Genomic DNA, 20,262 nt, shown 5'->3' with positions numbered 1-20,262 from the left:
TTATGAAATATCCATACTTTTTGTAACGATTCATTTCAAATAATTTTTTTTGTGCCTTCTGGTTTTGTAGCTAGTAAAACAAGTTTTGAGTAATCAAGAAAACCAATTTCTAATCATTATAAACATTTTTAAAATATTTTTTGCAGTTATAGATGGGCTTCATTTAAAAGTTAAACAGAAAACAAACAACCAGATGGCGCTGTTGTATAATGACCCCAACCAAATCAACCCATCTGGCAACGCCGCAAAGCTCCCAATTGGACTTTTGCTATGGGAGCTGCTGGCGAGCCGAGCTTTCAGCTGGAGCAACCTGCTTTCCGCGCATGTATTGGTGGTGGCTGTGGCAGCAACGAGCAGCTCGGCAGCTCAGCAGTTTAGAAGCAAAAAACGGCTTCAGTTCGAAAGCACGCTTCCAAGCAGACGGTCGCACATTCCGATTGGCAGCCGAGTGAGTGACGAGTGAGATTTAAGCCACGATTCGAGTCGCGTTGAGTCGAGTGACGAGCGCAGCATTTAACGCAGTGTTCGGTGCCTGGAAGCAGAGGCATCCAAAAACACACACACCCTACGCTCTCTTCTCGGGTCCCAGTTTCAAGCCATCATCGGTGCGTCTCTATCCGGATTTCGCAGTGTGCGTGATTTTGTGTATAATTTTTTGCGCGCGCTCAATCAAAACAGTGCTGCGTACAACCCGTTCACTTGCCAGCATCAACAATAACTCCACGCTTGAAAAAAAGAAAAAAAAATTAAGAGTAAAATAAATATAAATAAAAGTGCCACCAAAAGTTCTTGAATAATCAAATATTCCGGAATCATTGCAGTTTGATACATCCAGTGGGTCGTAAATCTTCGACGTACCGTAAATTATTTAACAGCTCGCCACGCAGCGTGCTCATATTTTACAGGTAAGTTTTTTGCCTTAGTTACTGGATGTGCGCATATTTCTCAAAATGCCACAACAAAAAAAAAACAAAAAAAACATCAGCACATCGAGTGCTACTGTTCCCAGAGAAAAGCCAGCAATCCACCCAAAAACCACCCACCACCCACCGCCCACGCCCCTGGGCATCACATCTTTATCCGGGCGCAGCCCTCTCGTCCATCCGCTTTTCTTGATACGCACACACATTTTTTGCGTCGCTCCTGCTCCTGCTGCCATTCCACTGCCACCTCCCCCTTTTCCTTGATTGCTGATGCTGCCCCCACTCCGCTCCTGGACTCCCTTTGGCGCTCCTGCACTCCGGTACCGTTGCCTTTTGGGGCCGCTGCCCTGGCATCTGTGCCACTTTTCAATTGCGCGGCCTTTCTTAACGTTCATCACTAATTCCACCTTGCCCGTCCGAAACGTAACACGGAAAGAAATGGGTGCACTTGCTATAATCAATTCTGAAGGGTAACAGTAACCTGAATTTGACTTCTTATAAAACTAGAAACTATAGTATGACATGTACAATAGTTCCTTCTTGTTCCTAGAAACTTATGAAACGGAAGTCATGTGATGCAAATATAAAAATATTTATCTTTTTTATTTCTAAAACATGCTTTAGAAACCATCTTCCACAGAATTTAGGCCGTTTTTTCTTATCAAAAATTCCATAAATACTTAAAATTATGTTTTTTGTAATGGACCGGAAGTCATGTTCAAAAGATGTTTCTTGATCCTCGAAAGTTATGAAACGGAAGTCATGTGATGCCAATATACAAACTATTTTTTTGTTCAAGAAAATGCTTTCAAAACCATCTTTCACATAATTTAGGCTGTTTTTTCTTATTAATAATTCCATAAATACTTTATATAATATATTTTTTTTTTGCAATAGACGGGTTGTCAATTTCTAACAATTTTTATGCGTAATCTATATTATCGATTATAGATAATATAGATAATTTTTAATTTCAAATAAAAATTAGGTGTTGCTTACTTATTAGTTTTTCAGGAATTGAATACAGTCATAACTGAATTGTGTTAGCTAGCTATGCAAAAACCTTAAATGAGCGTATGTATAATTGTAGAATTTTTTAAAGTGTACCTGCAGTGAAAGGTTCCCTTTTGCAGTTCCCTCTCTCTCTGTCTCTCTCTCGCGTTTTGCTTTTGTTGTGGAGTGTGTAAATTTTTGTGCAATTTCTTCGGCTCCACCGCCATTCGCTTTTTGATCTTGAAAACATGCTGACTCCGACTCCGAGTTCTCTCCCCTTTGGAGCAACCTGTCCGCTCCACGAGGCTTCCGAACAAGTTTGTCCGGAAAACCAATAAAGCAAGTAGAATTGCTTATTGGAAACGGGCAAGAAGCGGGACAGAAACACTGCCAGAGAGAGAAGGAGCGAGAGCAGTAGAACAAAATCCCACAAATCTCGTATTTGATATCGCACTAAATGGGTGAATGGGGCTACGAGGCTGATTATGATTACTTTGCAGAACTGCAGACTCACTTTTATTTCTTTGGTTTATGTACTCGCCAAATTGCCAATTAAATTATTCGAAAATGTTTATATCAGCACGGAAATGTGGAAAATTATATAAACATTACGTGACTATTAATTCAGGCTTGATACATATCTTTAAATCAGTCTGCATTATTAAAATTTAAGGGGGTTAACAGCGATCCCATTTGTTTCAAAATATACTCAATTAAATCGAAACCTGGAATTGAGAGTGCAAAATTAATTGCTCTCGCAGCTTATAAATTAAATCCTCATAAGAGCTACAAAACTGAATTTCATTGAATAAATTAAACAACAAATATTTCACAAAAACTACGACAGAAGAGCCCGCAAGCTCTGTTGACATTTTTATTTAAATGCACGTAAAACCTGCTTTTAAATGCAAGCAAATTAAACATTTACAGCTTGTTGAACTGTAGAGATGGCAAACGTATGTAAAATAAATAAAATACAAATTTTAACTTAATTTAAGAATGAGATATAGACAACTGACATAAATATTTTTACCAGCTTATTTTTGTTCATTTTAATATTGAAGAAGTTGCTTAACGTACATTGTACAATTAACAAAAAGCAAAGAGAAAATATTTTCTTTTCATTTCTGCAAAATATTTGATATGTAAAAGCATTTTCCCCCCATGTTTGCACTAAAATCCCCAAGACTTTGGGTTTTGGTAAGGCACCTGTCAATGGGGATCGGCTTCAAAGTGGCTTCCTATCTGCTGGATAAATGGAAATCCAAAGGGGTAACAAATCACTGAAACTAGCTTAAGCGGGTGCTGAGCTAAGAACTTATGTACGTACATTGCAGCTGCAATCTGAACCTGCAACTGGGTGCCAGAAACTTGGATAAATATTTAAGTAGGGATTTCTTGCTTCTGCCTCGAATCGAAGGCGTGACAAAACGATTCACGGCACTCGGAAAACCGTTAACAGTATTTGCCAAGCCAACCCGGTTTTTGGCCAATGTGCCAGCGCACAGCGAACAGCACACAGAACTTGGTCTAAAGAGTTGGCCAAACTTTCCATTGGGAAATCGCAGGTGAGCGCACGCTAATGCACAACCAAAAAGGCAATAACTCAATTGGCAAATATCCGCAGCAGTCGGAGAACCATGAAGCTGGCTTGCCAAAATGTGCAACATAACTCAATTAGTGGAACAAGAGCAGTGTACAAAACAGTATGTTGTCGAAACGACGCCTCAGCGAGCATGAAATTGGCCAAAGGCCACTGGATTTAGCCCTTTCATATGTATATGTATGTATGAGTTTACCCCTTCGCAATATAGAGCAGCGACCCTTGGACTTATTTAGCCAACAAAACTCGATATTAAACGACTTTTTTGAGCGCCGTTCCAAGGTGAACGAGCCACCCTGAGCAGGGCCGAACTGGACAGTATCTGTATCTGTATCTGAATCTGTATTTGTATCTGCAAGTTCACTAAAATGTATCTGCATCGGGTTACGTGTACGTGTTGCGCATGCGTTGTCTCTGCATATTTTATGGTAATTCGAACTTGATCCACACACAATTCGCCGCCTTGGACTTTCACACACATCCACCACCCTCAAGTGGTGTTCTTCGCTGGTCCGGTGGATTGGAATTTCCCACAAGCATCTTGTATTTCAGGGGCTTTCTGTTTGTGGCTCGAATTACGTCCGCCTGGTGGTGGTGGTGGCAAGTTCATTGCTTCTAGTCGGTGGTCAGTGGCAATTAAAATCCAAGCCAGCAATTCTTCACCCGGCAACACTTCATTCCAGCATTAGATCTCCGCCTCTTTGGTGGAAATTGCCTGCACTTTCAGCGGAAACTCGGCGGGCAAACAGTACACATATTTCGAGTGCCTGTCCCACTGTGATTTGCTGCAATTGTCCAGCTGTCCAGCTATCCAGCTGTCCATCTGGTTGACCGACCATCCGCCTTGGGCCTGGGATACTTAATCGCCCTGGCCACATCTGCGGCTTTCCACTCCGATCGATCGATTGGTTGCTGGTTACTTTGTCATTGTCTCAATGCAACAATGCAACAGTCTCAATCGGAAACCAACTGAAGTCCCTAGCTGGCCATTTCGCAAATGTAAACTGTCATTGATTTAAGTTAATTAAAAACTTTAAGCCAGCCAATTGGAGCCGAACACAAAAAGGGGGGAAAACTAATCCAGTTATACAGTTAAAATAGGCTTATAGTAGGAATTAACTATGGAGGTCAGATTTTGTAGAGTTTCATAGCAATGCAGCATCATTAATGAAACCATGTAATATAACTTACTTAAAACGAACTGATTGATTTTGTGAAAGTAAATCGACTTCTAACCATTATGCCATCAGATCTAAGCTCCATTTTCATAGGTAAACACGAAGAGAAAATCTTCTTATGTCATGATAAATTTGCCCTTTAATCATGTGGTCAATTCATAATCAACCCAAGGAAGCCCTTGGCAATTTTCCCATTGGTATCTGTGTGTCCCATTTTCTCATTTTTTTATGCCCAGCAGGTGCACACACATAAGTGTTTCCCCGACACATGATTAATGAACCAAAACTAGTAATAACTGCACGCATTGTTCGGGAAGCCAAAAATAAAAAATAAAGCGGATTGTAAAAATGTTTACTTTCGCAAGCCATGAAAATCTACAGACAGGCAGCATAAAAAAAAAAATATATGAAAAAGATTGTGACGATTGCGCAATTGGAAATGCGTAACTGTGATTTCTGGACTTAATTGAGGTGGCTAGTAAATAAGGGAAAGTAAGGGGTATCAGCAATTAACGCAGTTACCCACTTTAATCGCTGCTCGCCCACCGAACTCGGAACTCAAACCCAATAAAAAGATACATAATGTTTTCATTTGTGTTAACCATTTGTAATTGATTGATATGTCGACGTGGATCGAGTGTGCGTCTTAAGTTCATTTTGAAATCTTGTTTACTTTTTACGTTGGACGTTTATTTTCTTCAGTTTTTGAAAAGAAAACAAAAGTGAAAGTCCAAATATGCAGGGCGACGTGCTGCTGCAACAATGCATATTAATTTTTCGGCTTTTGTTTTTAGTTTTTGTGATGACACGCCTCTGGCTGAATTTTGGACTTTTCTTTTGCCTCGCATATGCAAAACAATTTACGCCAAAATGCGCGTTCGCAATTGTTTAACCAATCTTAGCCCACCCTCTTGGCCAAATGCGCATGCTTGGCCCAAAGCAGAAGTAGGAAAAGGTTTACTTTGGTTGTTGGCTTTACTTTTGGATTTTTTATAACTGATGCAATTGGCCTATTACGCAGAAACGGACAAGTTTTGGGATATAGGAGCACAGCAGGTGTCTAAGCCAGTTTGCTGGGTGTTTTATTTTGGAGTCTAGAGTAGAGGTTTAGTTTGCTTATTTGGCTTCGTTTTATTTGCCTTCAATTTGCACTAGTCAAAGCGATTGCATAAGTTTGTTTTAAGGCACGAATGTTGCTTTATTTAGAGAACTCTAAAGTTTAATTTGTGCATTTAATTTAAAGGTTCTCCATTCATAACAAAGTCAAATCAGTTTTTATCAGTTTTGATGTTATTTCCATTTCGTGACGAAAGAATGCATTATATTCTCGTTGAATCTTCTCCTGTTTAAATATGAGAAATTCCCGAACTTATTACCTTATCTCGCTGCAAATATACAGAATATTCAATCCGAAGCATAAATCTTAGGTGCAGATTATATCAGCAGGCATAAATGCAGCCCTTTTTTCGCTGGCTCCCTCTGCGTTTTCACATTCCCGGCAGGCTTACAGGAAGTAGTAAGTCTGTCTCCGTTATTAGATAAGTTGCATAGTCTGTTGGGGGGGAGGCTCTAAAATTACGAACGTCATCAAAAACTTCCCACATAAATTTATTCCAGCTCTGGGTGGGATATATATGCGCGTACAGCCGCACTCTCGCCGAGCGATGCGATATTTCATAGTTGCATAGGCGGTGGCAAACATTTTTTTCTACATTTTCTTCTTTTTTTTTTTTTGCACTCCCATGCGTTGGGAGTAGCATGTGTATCTACACTTTTTCGCCAGTCTGAAAATGAAGCGAACCGAGCTGAAGCGAATAGAAATGAAATGAAAAACTTGCCCCACAGTCGAATGATTTGAGTGAGCTTGCTAAATATCGAATGAGAAGCATTGATTGCACTGCAGCCAGCATATTGCCAAATGGCCAAATGTGAATCGGTTTGGCCAACACAAAGTTACAGGGAAAATTATCTTTCCATGTGGCAGGAGGTGGAGGAAGTGCCAAAGGTTGTAAATGTGAATGTGAAAGTTGAGCTTGGCCGAAAGGAGAGGAGAGGCGTATTAGCCGCAAGCTAAGCACATTGAACTTGGCCCCTTGGGGTTCCCAAAAGAAAGTTGAATAAGTTAAGTAATCAGCAAAGATCCCAGTGCCACAAACACGATCCTCGGCTTTTCGCACTTGAGCTCGCGTGTGTGGATGCAACTGTCACTGCAAATATGTATCCGCCAGATACTTATTTCATTTAAACATATGAAAAGTAATGTGTGAGAGTTGAGCTGCTGCTGCTGCTTGTTTAAGTCCGCAATTTGCGCCTCGTGACTGGAAATGGTCATTATCTAAATCTGGGGGGCACCTTCATGCCTTCATACCTTAATGCCCCATGAATCTCTGCTTTATTTCCGAACTTAGCATCTGTTTAGCCTGTTATACGCCCACGCAGAAAATGGGCGCCGAAAAGGGTAATGTGCGGAGAGGCACAAACTTTAATGGAAATTTATTTGCATCTGTTATGAATTGAAGTGACAGCGGGCGTTGGTTATGCTCCACTCGGTTATGTTTTGTCTCTCGAAGGCAGGAAATTGCCGCTCCACACAGCACACATGGCGTATGTGTAATCTCAATGTGTAATAACAATGGCTTATGCACTCTCAATTGAAAACAAAAAAGTCCAGATTAATGAAAATACATAGGGACTGTCTCTTAAATAGCACACATGAAGTGGCATTATTTTATTTAAAGCTGGAATGGAATATTTGTATATTACAGCCCATTAGCTTATCGTATTATATGTATATTTAAAGTAATAAGTTATGTATTTGTTTTCATTCACCAGCCGGAAGCATAGTAATCTAGTTAACTTAAACCATCAAATATGTATATGTATGCACAACTTCAGCATAAACAGAATTCAGAGGTTCTGGCTCAGCTCCATGAAAAACTTGCATAAAAACCAACAGAAGTCGGACGTTCTTGTCAACTTATTTATATGCATAGGTTATATAACTTGACTTTCATTATTATTCCAAACTTTTGTATTTTCCTACAACTTTGATTTGACTTTGCAGCATCTTTCTTCTTTTGTTTATCTTTGTCGAAACGCCTCATTATGCTGGGCAAACAGAGGCAGTTTAAAGCATTTCATCAGTTTATTTTATTGATGAAAAGTGAAAAAAGCAGTAACAATAAACCAGCGAGCAGCAGGCATTCAGACAAAGGCAAATCATTTGCCAGCTCATTATGAGCTAAATAAATGTAAGTGTGTCAACCTCGTTCAAGCTCTGTAATTCAAGCAGACAGCCACAGATACAGATACTTCTACAGATACATCTACAGATACATCTAGATACAGACATAGTACATTACCCGTCTTGCAGCTTAACTGGAGCAATGGGCAATAATAAACCAAAAAGCCAGAGACATTGAACAAATTCTGGTTCGGAGCATTTCACTTTTCACAAAAAGACGAGGCAGAAACTGAATAATTAAAATGGAAAAAAATTAATAAAGAACTGGAGTGGGATGACCGAGGGCGGGGTAACCTACTCAATTAAGTAAAAATATATGTATGTATTACAAAGTTTCTTTTCTCTGTCCACAGCGCTGGTAATTGGCCCCAAATAGTTTCATTTTTCTCCAGTCCCCCACTTTGATATTTACCTTAAAGTAGGTCAGTGTCTGAAATGTTATTCGACTTCTCGCGTTCTTGACAAAAATTTGATGCATAAGCGAAAATATTTGGGTGGGTCAAATAAATAAAGTTTTGAGTGAAAGAAGCACTTCAATTACAATGTTTGGTATAAAATTTGCAATTGCTTTTATCTTTTGCGATCAAATATTAATGCAGAATTTCACGTTTGCATTGATATTTGGCCAAATCATTTTAATGGAATTTCACTTGCATAGATATTTTTATCTTCAGAAGTGGAAAGAATGCATTTTAGCAAAGTTTGCGTTCTATCAATAGTCTTTGCATAACTAAACGAAGTGCTCGCAAAGTTCATCAAAATTTTGACAATCTCTGATTAAAATCTCTTTCAGCAAATTGAAATTTTGACATTTTACCTATGTCACCAAAAAGTTGCCGAAGCCATTTGCATATCAACTCTAAACACCCACTGCACCCGCTCTTTCGTAATCAAATCTAGAGTTTAACTTTGGAAAATTTCCTCAACCGACTAGAAATAAATTCGCAAAAATGTATCGCATAACTCTGCTAAATGGCCAGACGTGTCTGGGTCTTTCGTGGCCGGTTGGCCATAGTAGTTGGCTGTTTGGCTGGTGACAACCCGACTGCCTGGCTACCAGATTGGGGTGCTGCACAGTGAGAAAAACTTGGCAAGAAATCTAAAAAAAAAACTATTACGAATTATACTGTAATGGTTTTGACATTTGATATCAAGGATATCACCCCTACCTTATATTTTAAACAGCTCTCTTTTTACGCGAATGTCTGCAGTACTACAACGCTTTTGCTTACAGTGCACACCGATGTATTGCTCTCGTAACACGAGTCCGTTGTGGGCGTGGTCGAGGGGAATTGGGACCGGGGCGTTGGCATCTGCGCTCGCTTATGGCACACGGCTTGGTCCAGTGCACATGGCCCAAACGAAGCTGTCAGGTGTTAAATTGGCAAGCCATCAAATGGCAGCAAACATGGCAACAAACATCGCCGCTGCGAAGACCATTGACCTAAAAACTAGAAAAATAGAAGAGCGGAGTCAGACAAAGGGGCTTACTCTTCAACTCGAAGACCTTTAGACTGTTGGGCTTGGGGTTTTGACTTCGTCTCGTGCCGAAGCCCACTAATTATGTCAAATTAACGCACTTCATGTGATTATATAAGCAAACTAACATAAACCAACAGCCAGCGAGTTGAATGACTTCGCAGAGTGAATAATGAAATTAACAAAACTGAATTTGAACGACACTCAGTTGGCCTTATGAATGTGAGGTGCTGTCGGCTCGTAAGATTCATTTAATTAGACCACTTTCGAGGTATAATTTTGGCAGGGTTCTGTTGTAAAATTCAGATGCTTTGCCTTTGTGTAGATTTTGAAATTCTTGCCGCTCCAAACGCTAACGAAGTTATTCGCCCGGCTTTTCTCGTTTCGCCTTATATTTGCATTAATTAAGCGAAATTTAAAAATAAATTGATTGTGTGGCTCGTGCAAAAAAAAGTGCAAAAAAAAACATCAAAAGTAAGAAACGAGAGCGTCAATATTGCGCTATATTTTGCTCAATTAATGGATTTTTATTCCAGTTGGATAAGTTCGGGTTTATAGCTTTTTTTATAGGAGACACAAATTTAGCAATCAGGGGAGACAAACAAAAAAGGCAAATTGTTGGGTAAACTTTTTCAAGGGACATCAGTCGGTTAGGGTTTACACGTAATATATTTTATTTGATGGGGGAAATGATACGCCACAAAAATATTATCCGGTTTAATTAATAAAAGGGTTTTAAACGGACAATTAAAATAATTGTTAATTAAATTTAAACCCTGCTCTATGGCGGCAACAATAAGATTTATCTGTGTATAGTAATTAGTTTGTTTTATATTGGTAATCGAGTTTTATTTAGCATGAATATCACATTGGGGAGTATAACTAAACAAATACTTAAAAATTCAAATAATTCAGATAAACGAACCAATAATAATAATCGGTTTATAAGAAACCATTTCAACCATTGGAACGCAGATTTAGAAAATAAGCAATGCTCAAATGAGTTTTGCGAATGATGCAACTTGCTTTTATTACGCTACCCAGCAGATTTAGCCATTAACATTTCATTTACCATAGCCGTTTATAGCAAAGTAGTTCCCACACATCCACTCCGATATGCATACTTAAGATCTCGAGCAGAGCAAATGGGAGGCTGAGCCACCCACCTGCATTTAAGTACTGTTTGGAGAGTGCGGTGACCCAATTGAGGCTTATTACCCTGTAATTTAATTACCCATCTTGGGAGTTTCGGAGCCCAGGAACCGCAGCTCGGAAGCTGAAGAACGAAGTGGCGAGAATTTTCCCACGCTTTGACAGATGGAAAAGTGGCTCGGTGGTTCTGTGGTTCTGCGGCGGCAGTTTTGGTTTGCAGCATGATGGGTTTTTCCTCGATTGCCATTTCACATTTCCCATCTCCAGAGCCTCAGCCAGCAGCCAGCCAATCAAATCAGAATCGAAGTGCCGAGAAATATGGGTAACGGCCAGCGGAGCAGGGAAACAGAAAGCATTGGCAATAAATAAAATTTCTAAATTCTTGGCAAGCCGGCGAACGTGACAAGTGTGAAACACACATCGATACGAATATGTGAGAGTGCAACTGGGAAATGAACTGGCTACGAGTATATGTATATACATTTGTATCTATATAGCAACTCTGTTCAAAGAGTTATGGCCAAAGGTTTCGACTGGCCTTTTAGTTCGAGCGCAGCAGCTTCTTTTTTCCCTTAACTCTTTATTTTTTTTGTTTTTAATTAATACAAGTTACGACTTTCTTTAACCCATTTTGGCGTCGAAAAGAGCGGCTGGTAGTACAAGAAAATGACTTCCAGTCCCACAATTGAGACCCGCTCGAATTTCCTTTCTGCAATGGAAAATGCTTTAATCACCAGCGTTGTGATGCCAAAAAAAAAAAAATGTGCATTGTTTGGAGAGCTCTCAACTTCCACTTCCACAGCAGCCGGTAAAACAAAACTTTCTATGGCTAAAAAATGCTGCACGAGCATGTGCAAGCATTTAATTACGCAAATAATAAACAAAGCCTGAGTTAAAATCCGAATGCAAGTCAGCAGTGAGATCCATAAATTTGCAATTTATTTCGCCGCATTTGGCGGTTTTTATTATTATTAAATGCATTTGGATAAAAATGCGTTGAGTGAAGTGTAAATTGATCTCGGCTTTCAAACGAAAGTATTTGTATAACACACAAATTTCGTTTTTTATTTGAATGTATTTAATAATCTAGTTTATTATTATTACCATATAAAAACTCAGAAACACTGGTATATATTAATGTGTCTCTTTAAATTTTATATAAATTCATTGCAAATACCTTTAACTCCACTACGTCTGTTCCTTACAAAATGCATAGCTTATTCATATTTGTTTTTTAAACATTTTATGTTTTTCGAACAGATATTTGAGCTTCCTAAGTAGATATCCACTTTATATTTGAGTTAGATGAAAAGCTGATGCTGAGCTTGCTGAATTTTTGCCAATATTTTGCATGGGCCACTTGAAAGTTAATTACAAGATTCGCCCCCTTTATGTGCAAATGTGTGTGTGTTGGTGTGTGTGTCTGTGTTAGCCACGTAGCCCTTTGCAAGAGTGTGTGTGCTAATGGCAAGCTTTTGAATTTTGTGTGGGGCTCATATGGCATCGTAAGCCAGAAACGAGAAACCAGCAGTGGCAACTTAGTGGGTGGCTGCTGGAAGCTTTTCCGATTTTCCACTCAGCCAAAGAATTAATTAAAGCTCCAAGCCAAACTGTAGCATTAATGAATAGATAAGGGCAAAGGTTGGCAACATTTCGAGAGAGATATCTAATTAAATTTGGAACTTTAAACTGGGATTTGCAATACAAATACTTCATATTTTAAGCATTGTTTAAAGCCTTCCACTTGCGTTGCTATTGAGTAAGCCGGTTTTATGCAAATACTGAAATCCCTGGGATAAAATTCAAATTAGAATGCAAATAAAAATTCTTTTCGACTTTAAGCCGCCCGCAAACAAATGACTTAAGCGTCAATATTCGTAAACAATACCTTGTTTTTGGCTAAGCCCATATTATAAATTCAATGTCACAACCATTAAGCACCATATGCACATCCGTTAGGCAGTCATTTGCATGTCTTATCACCAGAAAATTTAAACTAATTTAAAGCCAGAACGTCGGTTGTCTGAAACAATGGAAAAGCAATTAAAAATTTTGTGATAAACTTTTGTTGTGTTGAAGGGTTTTTGTGCGGCTTAAAACGGGGGGGAGGCAAAGGGGCTGAAGTGGGGAATGTGGCGCCCACAGAAACTCGGCTTATGTGAATATATGTACATACAAGTATATAGGTCTCGAAAGCGTTTTGCACTCAAGTACTTCATGCACTCAGTGCCTCCCTGTGTTAAAAGCTAAACTCATAGGAATAGCATTTAATATTTGCACCATTAACTTTAGCTTTAAAAAAATTAAAAACTCCAAGAAATCGAATTTATACCAAATTATTGCTTACTACTTAGATTTGGAAATAAATTGACATTTAAAATGCTATTTTCTTGACCGCAGCTGTGTGGGTGTGCGAACACAATTACATTTTGGCCAAAACATCATTAGGAGGAGGAGGCTGCGGGATGTGGAACCCAGCTTTTACCGGGCTCAAAGGAACCCGGGCAAAAGAATGAGAACGAAAATGTTGGCAAGGAAAATGTTTGCCCGTAGCCGCGACTTGGCAACAGTAGAAAACAGGAAAGAACCAAACAGAACCAAATAGAACAGCATCGAAAATGAAAAACCCAGAGTCTAAGGGCTTAGCTCCGCTGCCGAGTGCTCTACTTTTCCAACTTCAATAGCTCGTGACATTGTTTATGCACGAGTGTGTGTGCACTTGTATGTATACGTATACATATATATATATATATACCCAAATAACTAGGCACACATGTACAGCTGAGAACTTGGCTCAAACCAGATGGCCACAACAACAGCGTCATCTGAAAAGAAAAGTGCTAAGCGCGGTGAGAAGAAATGGGAGGAGGGCGGTGGGAGAAAGCGGGGAAGTTGTTCTACTGCTAATAAGAAAGTTAACGTGGAACAAGATGCTGGAAATTGAGATTCCCGCCGACTCAATGAATTAATGAATGAACGAAAGCTTGTAATTTACTTGAGCCATTTTTTAGCTGCTCTCGGAATTAACGTATCTCTTTATCTGCTGACGACAGGCGATGTGCTCAGCACACACAGACTCTGTAATTAATTTAGATTTAAATCGCTATCAAGAGTTCTTTAGGAACTTGTTTAAATTATAAATGAAACTGAAAGAGTGTAGGTTTCTCAATAATAATAACATAATAAAAAACGCGTACTTCTAGAGGTCTTCGTCAGCTATAAAGATTCATTAAAATTCTACATATTTAAGGTATTTAAAATTGAACTTTCTTTCTGCTCGCACATTTTCCGCTGAAGTCGTTCACCAAATTTTGAAGGGCCAACTTTACATGTTAATTTCTTAGGCACGGGGCACGTACAAACATGGCCGATAAGAAATGCAACCTGGCTAGAAATACTTTTCTTGTTTACATACGCTTCTTGGTATTTACGTTATTATGTCGTTTGTTCGTTGTTTTTTTTATTTCCTCTGACACTTTCTTTTCTGTAGTTTTTGTGTGTGCTGTGCGCGGCACTTAACATGAAATTAAGTAAATTAAGTAAAAATATTTTAATTCAATTAGAAACCTCACAACCCAAAGTGCTAAATGTGGAATTTCACTTTGTCATTGCAGTTGAGAGAGCTCCGTGGAGGACAACAGCCCCAAGATTTCGAAAACAACGAAAATGGTCTTCGACTGCGGAGTCTGGTGTGCAAAGTATTTGCTTTGCATATTCAATTTTATATTTTTCGTAAGTACAGATGCAGTAGAGGGGTTATTGTGCCTTGTGCTGCAGGTAATGCATATGGGTAAACGTATAGAGGTGCGTTCATGTCATCCATCCTATGGTAACCCATGCCCATGGTATCGCCCATACATCCAAATTCCATTGCAACTCAATCAAGCAAATCTCTGCGCATGCGCTGGTGCTTTTTGCATTTTCCCGCATTTTCAGCAGCGGTTCATTGACTTTCAGCCACCATCGTCATCAACATCATCATCATCGTCATTATCATTACCAGCGTGTTGATTGCCAAACGTCATCATCCGCATTTTCGAATGCAATCAAGATGGGCAGGCAACGTCATAATAATAACAATCATCAAACTGCGTTTGCATGTCCAGCGGGGCGAACTGTGTTGTGTTTTTTTATGTTTAATGATTTGTGTTTCAGTGTAAACACATAAATGCGCACTACCTGTACACAGGCATATTTTAATGTATTTTTTTTTTATTATTCATTTTGCAGTTGCTAGGCACAATTATATTCGGAGTCGGACTTTGGCTGGCCGTGGACAAGCACTCGCTGATTGCTCTCCTCAAGTTGGTCGAGAGCGAGCGCATTGAGGTAAGACCAACTGAAGACCAGAGGTTTTCCCGTATACCCCCAATATAACACGCCCAACTCCTGGTGAAAGTGTTGCCGCAGAAACACCCCCTTTTTACCAAAAGGCCCCAAGAAAACACTGCATTCCACCCAGTTACAACGCAACGTTCATATACGCAACCCATCGAAGTGTGTAATTCACATATCGAAATCGTAGCAAATCAACCCCGAAATATGGATCAACCTCACGTGCAGGTGCTTCAGTAATAGTGGGGCACTGGTACTATGATTATTAGAAAAATATAATTATATTGTAAACATGTGCTTCGGGTGGAAATGGTCAAATGTAAGGCACGAAAACGCTAATCAAAGTGCACAATGCATTGTGCTGACACACTGACAAACCATAGGGGATGGCTAATAATGCCACTTTAATTGGGTTGAAATTCTATATAAATTCTATATAAGGCAGCAAGACTACAATGGAACTTTAAGTAGTGACATCTAATATCTAAAAAGGGCGACAGCCAAAAACATATGGAAATAAAATTAATAGAAATATTTTACTCAATTTAAATGAGTTTTATGATGTAAAGTATAGAAAGCCATGAATAAAAAGTTAAATTCGGTAATGCATTTTAGATAGTGTCTAACTATAATGTACACACTACTCCACAGAACTTTCAGAAATGTACAAATCGTTATTTAAAGCCACTCTCCGGGGTCTTTTACCCAATTCACACAGATAAACTTTTTCAACTATGACAATTTCCATCAAAGTTTGCATGTTCAGCGTTAACTAAAGTTTGTAGTTTGTAGTGAAAATTCCCTTTGCTTTCCGACTGGACGTTAGGGGTTTTTCGCTTAGGCAAAACAAATGAAAAGTGCATGTCCATGCGGGTACTAATTGTGGGGTCACCTAGGATAAACATGCAAAACCTAATTGAGAACCTTTACCCGGAACTCAGTATGCTGATATACTAGTACATATTCCATGGGTGGCGTTTGGTCAATGAACTTGCACTCTAGCTTCAAAAGACTTATCTCAGAACTGACAATTTGCCTACGACAATTGGGTAAAATGTGCACATAATTCAATTATACGAATATGAGGAAGGAGACAATTTTTGGCCAGTTCAAAGTTTAATTACGTATACGCAGTGTGGACCACATTCTGAATCTGAATTTATTTTTTTTTTTGCTTCGTTTCCATTACAGCAATTTACACAGCCACAGGCCATAGAGCAGCTGGCCTATGTGCTGCTCGTCATCGGAGCCGTCATGTTCTTCATGAGCTTCTTGGGCTATCTGGGAGCCATGCGCGAGTCCCGCTGTCTGCTGTCGACGGTAAGTGATCGAATGGAATGGAATCTGGGTTGGAGGTTTGGACCCGGACCCGCTGACAGTCCGGCTGGAAACTGAAAGTCATTTACAGGTTCTGGGAAAGTGGTTTGCTGTGTACTTTAAAATGATTGTTTTATTCTTTGATTGCTATCTATTTAAAATGGGTATACATAGGTATACAAAGTTCCTGTCCTAAATCAAGCAACTACATAAGAGTTCGATAAATATTTAATTCTACACAACCACACATGAAGTAAAAAGCAAACATTAAATTTATATTTAACTAAGAGTACAGTGGAAATAAAATAGATTTCTTTAGACGAGACTTATTTGCTCGCCATTAGCGAGTGACTTCCATACAGTGCCGATACGCATTGTCACAAATTTACAATTTACATTTCCCCCGCCCAATCAATGAGTCCAATCAGAGTTTTACGAGCTTGCATCATCGGGTACATGGCAATGGATGACTGACAGCCATCGAAGATTCACAGATTCACGGCTCCGGGGAGTTGGATTGCCAAGCGTTTGTTTGCATTTTCCACCGAAAAACTTTTGGCCGTTAAAGAGGATTTCCATTTGACTTTGACTCTTGGTTGGAAAAACTACAAACTATTGACGGGCGCTCGAGAGAAAGTTGTACATAGCCGGGTGTATCTATAGCCTATAGGTGAATTATCGTACATAGATACATCCATATCGTGAGGCGAGGGCATGTTTGAACGATTGGTTAAGCGGCGACAAGCCCTTCACTTGGCCATGTCTCTGTGGTCTCTGGGGCTGTGAGTGGAATTGTAATTTCTTTGGTCTAGAAAATAATTTACATTTGCACCTCAAGTGGCACGGAGGGACTTTCTATGTTCGAGAGTGCTCACTCTGTGCGATTGTGGTAATTAATAAACCGTTTTATCACATTTACCTGCATTACTTAACCCGGACGCGCCCACATTTCTGGGCTTGGCCAGCCAGCTTAATTGCAGCGACAAACAGGTGAATTTAATTTACCTGAACGAGAGGGGGGAAATCAGTTAGGGAGGGGGAAGGGCTTTGCGCATGCGCAACGGTGCCGAACACGCGACCTGCATGCGACCCTCTTGGGTTTTGCACTTAAATTAGCCAAGGTCGCTTGGTTAACGCATCTGAAGGCCAGCTCAACTCTTGGCATGGCTAACATGTCTTAGCATTGATTTTTTTTAAAGACGGCAATTTATTATTAAGCTGAAAGAGTGCAGGCACTCGCGTAGCTAAACGGTTTTCAAATCGCTACACTTGGCATGCAAACAAAATGAAGCTGCTCTCTGCTAGGCCGCAATTCGGTGAGCTTGCATGTGTATCTGACAGATACACAAGCAGGCAGTCGGCTACCAACGCCCACGATGGCTAAAATGAAATGCTGCCAGGCGTAACAGCCACAACACAACCAGCTAAAACCGAGCATATCAGAGCAGCCTATCAGGGCAACAACCACAACGACAACCACGAGGGCGACAACATTACCGAGGCACTCGGAAAAATTACTTCTTAATTGGTTTCATATTGAGAAAGATGCTCTGCAACAAGCTGTGTATTTAAAGGTACCTTATTTGCAGTGAAGCATTTAATGTGCATAAATAAAGTAGATTTTATACAACAATTTTATTATATATATATAAATTATATAACATGCTGCTTTTTGCTGTAATAGAAGAATGAAATGCCACAAGAGCTTTTCGAAACATGTAACAAAACACTGAGAGTTGACCTTCAGCATTTGTGCTGCATGCTGCGGTCTCCCCCACCATCCGCCCAACCCCCTCCTAAACCCCACTCGCCATTTCAACCGAATATGTATCTGTATCTATACGTGGACTCTTGCGGCTAAATGTGTGCTTGGGCCTAACTCACCACCAGCGGCAGCCGACAAATGCTGCACATTTGGCTCAGGGTCAAACGGCTAGATTTTTCTGCACGGCTCACAAAGTGCCCAGCGAATTGGGTCAACTGTGTGCGAGCGTTATAAATAAAGCAGGCAACCATAACAAGAAATCATTGAATAAATGTATTATACAATAATGAAGGCATATAAATTTAAACGTGAAGTTTTTATTAATGCGAGCAAATTGAAGACTATATTTGTGGCCATAAAGAGCTATTAAAAAAAGTGGGTAATTTGATAATAGCTTAACAAGTACTTTAGTAATATTTCAGTAGAATGGATTTGTTGGAAATAGGAAATAAAAAAAACTCCTCTATTCACAGTATGGAACATTTTTGATCCTGCTACTGATTGCCGAGATCGTTGCCGGAGGATTGGGCGCCTTCTTCAAGGACAAGGTTCGTGCCGAGAGCAAAAACTTCTTGCAGACGACCATTACCAGTTATTCGCTGGGCGAGAATGTGGATGCTACCTCCCTGATGTGGAACCAGCTGATGGGCAACTTCGGCTGCTGCGGCATCAATGACTACCACGATTTCGATGCCTCTCCAGCGTGGGTGAACGGCAAGGGCAACCGCACCATTCCAGATGCCTGCTGTATCCTTAAGGATGTGGCCAAGTTGGTGCCACGCGACGAGGACTGTGCAACCAACCCCAGCGACAGTAACAGTTTCTACAAGAAGGTATGCAAATAATACAGCTAGATAAAGACTGAATCGTAATTAACACTTTATATTCTTTTAGGGCTGCTATGAGGTCTTCACCGAGTGGCTGATTCGGCAACGTGAACTGGTCATCGTGGCTATTGCGGTGGGCATTGTGCACCTGGTCCTCATTATCCTGGCCTTTGCCCTGTGCAAGGCCTTTGCCAAATACAACGATATGCGTCTGTAAATCGGAGACGACGATGACAGCGGATGTTGTGACAGTTTTCAGAGTTAGCAAAGTAGACGTAGGAACGAGCCAAAACAGCAGGACAGTGAAGAGCGACGATCCCTCCTAGAATTTCCCCCAAAACTACAGCACCCTACCGAACACCGCGACGTGCTCAATGGAAACACTGAAAAACAAATATATTCAAATGCATTTGCCGCATGGAACGGGACAGATACGAGAACACAAAACAACAGTTTAATACAGCTCTACTCTAACAATAAGCTAAGATCATAGCCAGCATAATCCATTTACCGATAATATTCAAGAATATCTTACAAGAAATGTTGCTCAATGTTTTGCCAGCAAACGAATGGTCGGGAAGATCGCGAAGGTTTTACGAATGAAACTCACACACTTGGAATATTTATTTGTAAATCTGTTTTGATAGCAGTTTTTTAGTTGTTAAGTAGTAAACTACAATATGCGTAGTATTGTAACTATTTTTCATAGTCTATTACGATTTTGTTATGCAATCAGGCAGGCATTCGATAACCACTCAAAAACATCACAGAAATCACATAAGCTAAGACGAAAGACAACACACACTTTTAAGATTGCGCGTATAGTGAGATCAGTTTTGAATGATAACTTTTAAAGAAGCATAAAGCATTACGCCCATTTAAATACAAGCATGCGTATATACAAATATCGATTGAAATTGAAACGATAAAAAATGAAATGGCATTGACATTGTACTAGTATGTGTATTAGTTAATAAGTCTCTAACCTTAAGTTGTAACTTTAGTTGTTTTTTGCTATGGCTATCTTCGAGTTTTTAACTACACATGCCGGGGCATGCAACTTCGTGGTCCCGGCTCTTTTGTTAAAAATGAATGTTGTACATTTTTGAATTCTATATATACATATATAACTATTATTAATGCATATTATATACACGTATGTCTGTAGTTTACTTAACGTACTTTTTGGAAACAGCGCAATGAAAAGCCGTAAATCGAAAGCATGAAACTAAAACACACACAAAAACAATAAAAACCCATTTAAAGATGTACATTTCTGAACGTGAACGAAAAAGTAAATCAAATAAAGAAAAAGTAAATTAAATTTGTTGTAAATGGTTTTTTAATATGGAAAATATGGGCATTTCCGGTTTTCGTCGCAGAAGTTTGTGCATCTGTTAATAACAGCGACACGCAAATGGTAACAGAATGTTAAGAAGAGCTTAA

The 20,262-nt window shown here is 39.6% G+C and overlaps 1 protein-coding gene and 1 long non-coding RNA gene across 5 annotated transcripts; one reads left to right on the top strand and one right to left on the bottom strand.

The window, feature by feature from the left end:
* Positions 1 to 379: 379 nt before the first annotated feature.
* LOC6532645 (tetraspanin-18) lies at positions 380 to 20,140 on the top strand. 4 transcript variants are annotated; one of them, XM_039374584.1, is made up of 7 exons: positions 380 to 448; positions 822 to 905; positions 14,187 to 14,304; positions 14,803 to 14,901; positions 16,099 to 16,227; positions 18,463 to 18,822; positions 18,884 to 20,140. In XM_039374584.1, exons 3-7 carry the CDS (start codon positions 14,239 to 14,241, stop codon positions 19,031 to 19,033), a joined length of 804 nt encoding a protein of 267 aa, XP_039230518.1. In that variant the 5' UTR covers positions 380 to 448; positions 822 to 905; positions 14,187 to 14,238; the 3' UTR covers positions 19,034 to 20,140. The 4 variants fall into 4 exon arrangements, with proteins under 4 accessions (XP_039230518.1, XP_039230516.1, XP_002093389.1 ...); XM_039374582.1 differs by having other exon boundaries at positions 395 to 605; XM_002093353.3 differs by having other exon boundaries at positions 395 to 631.
* LOC120321583 lies at positions 2,905 to 9,859 on the bottom strand. The gene is made up of 2 exons (XR_005561282.2): positions 3,247 to 9,859; positions 2,905 to 3,161 (listed from the first exon to the last, which is right to left on the bottom strand). It is a non-coding gene; the product is annotated as an uncharacterized LOC120321583 (long non-coding RNA).
* Positions 20,141 to 20,262: the final 122 nt, after the last annotated feature.

This window comes from Drosophila yakuba, chromosome 3L, assembly GCF_016746365.2.
Source record: "Drosophila yakuba strain Tai18E2 chromosome 3L, Prin_Dyak_Tai18E2_2.1, whole genome shotgun sequence".
NCBI lineage: Eukaryota > Metazoa > Arthropoda > Insecta > Diptera > Drosophilidae > Drosophila > Drosophila yakuba.
This window is presented reverse-complemented; position numbering and strand designations above follow the sequence as displayed.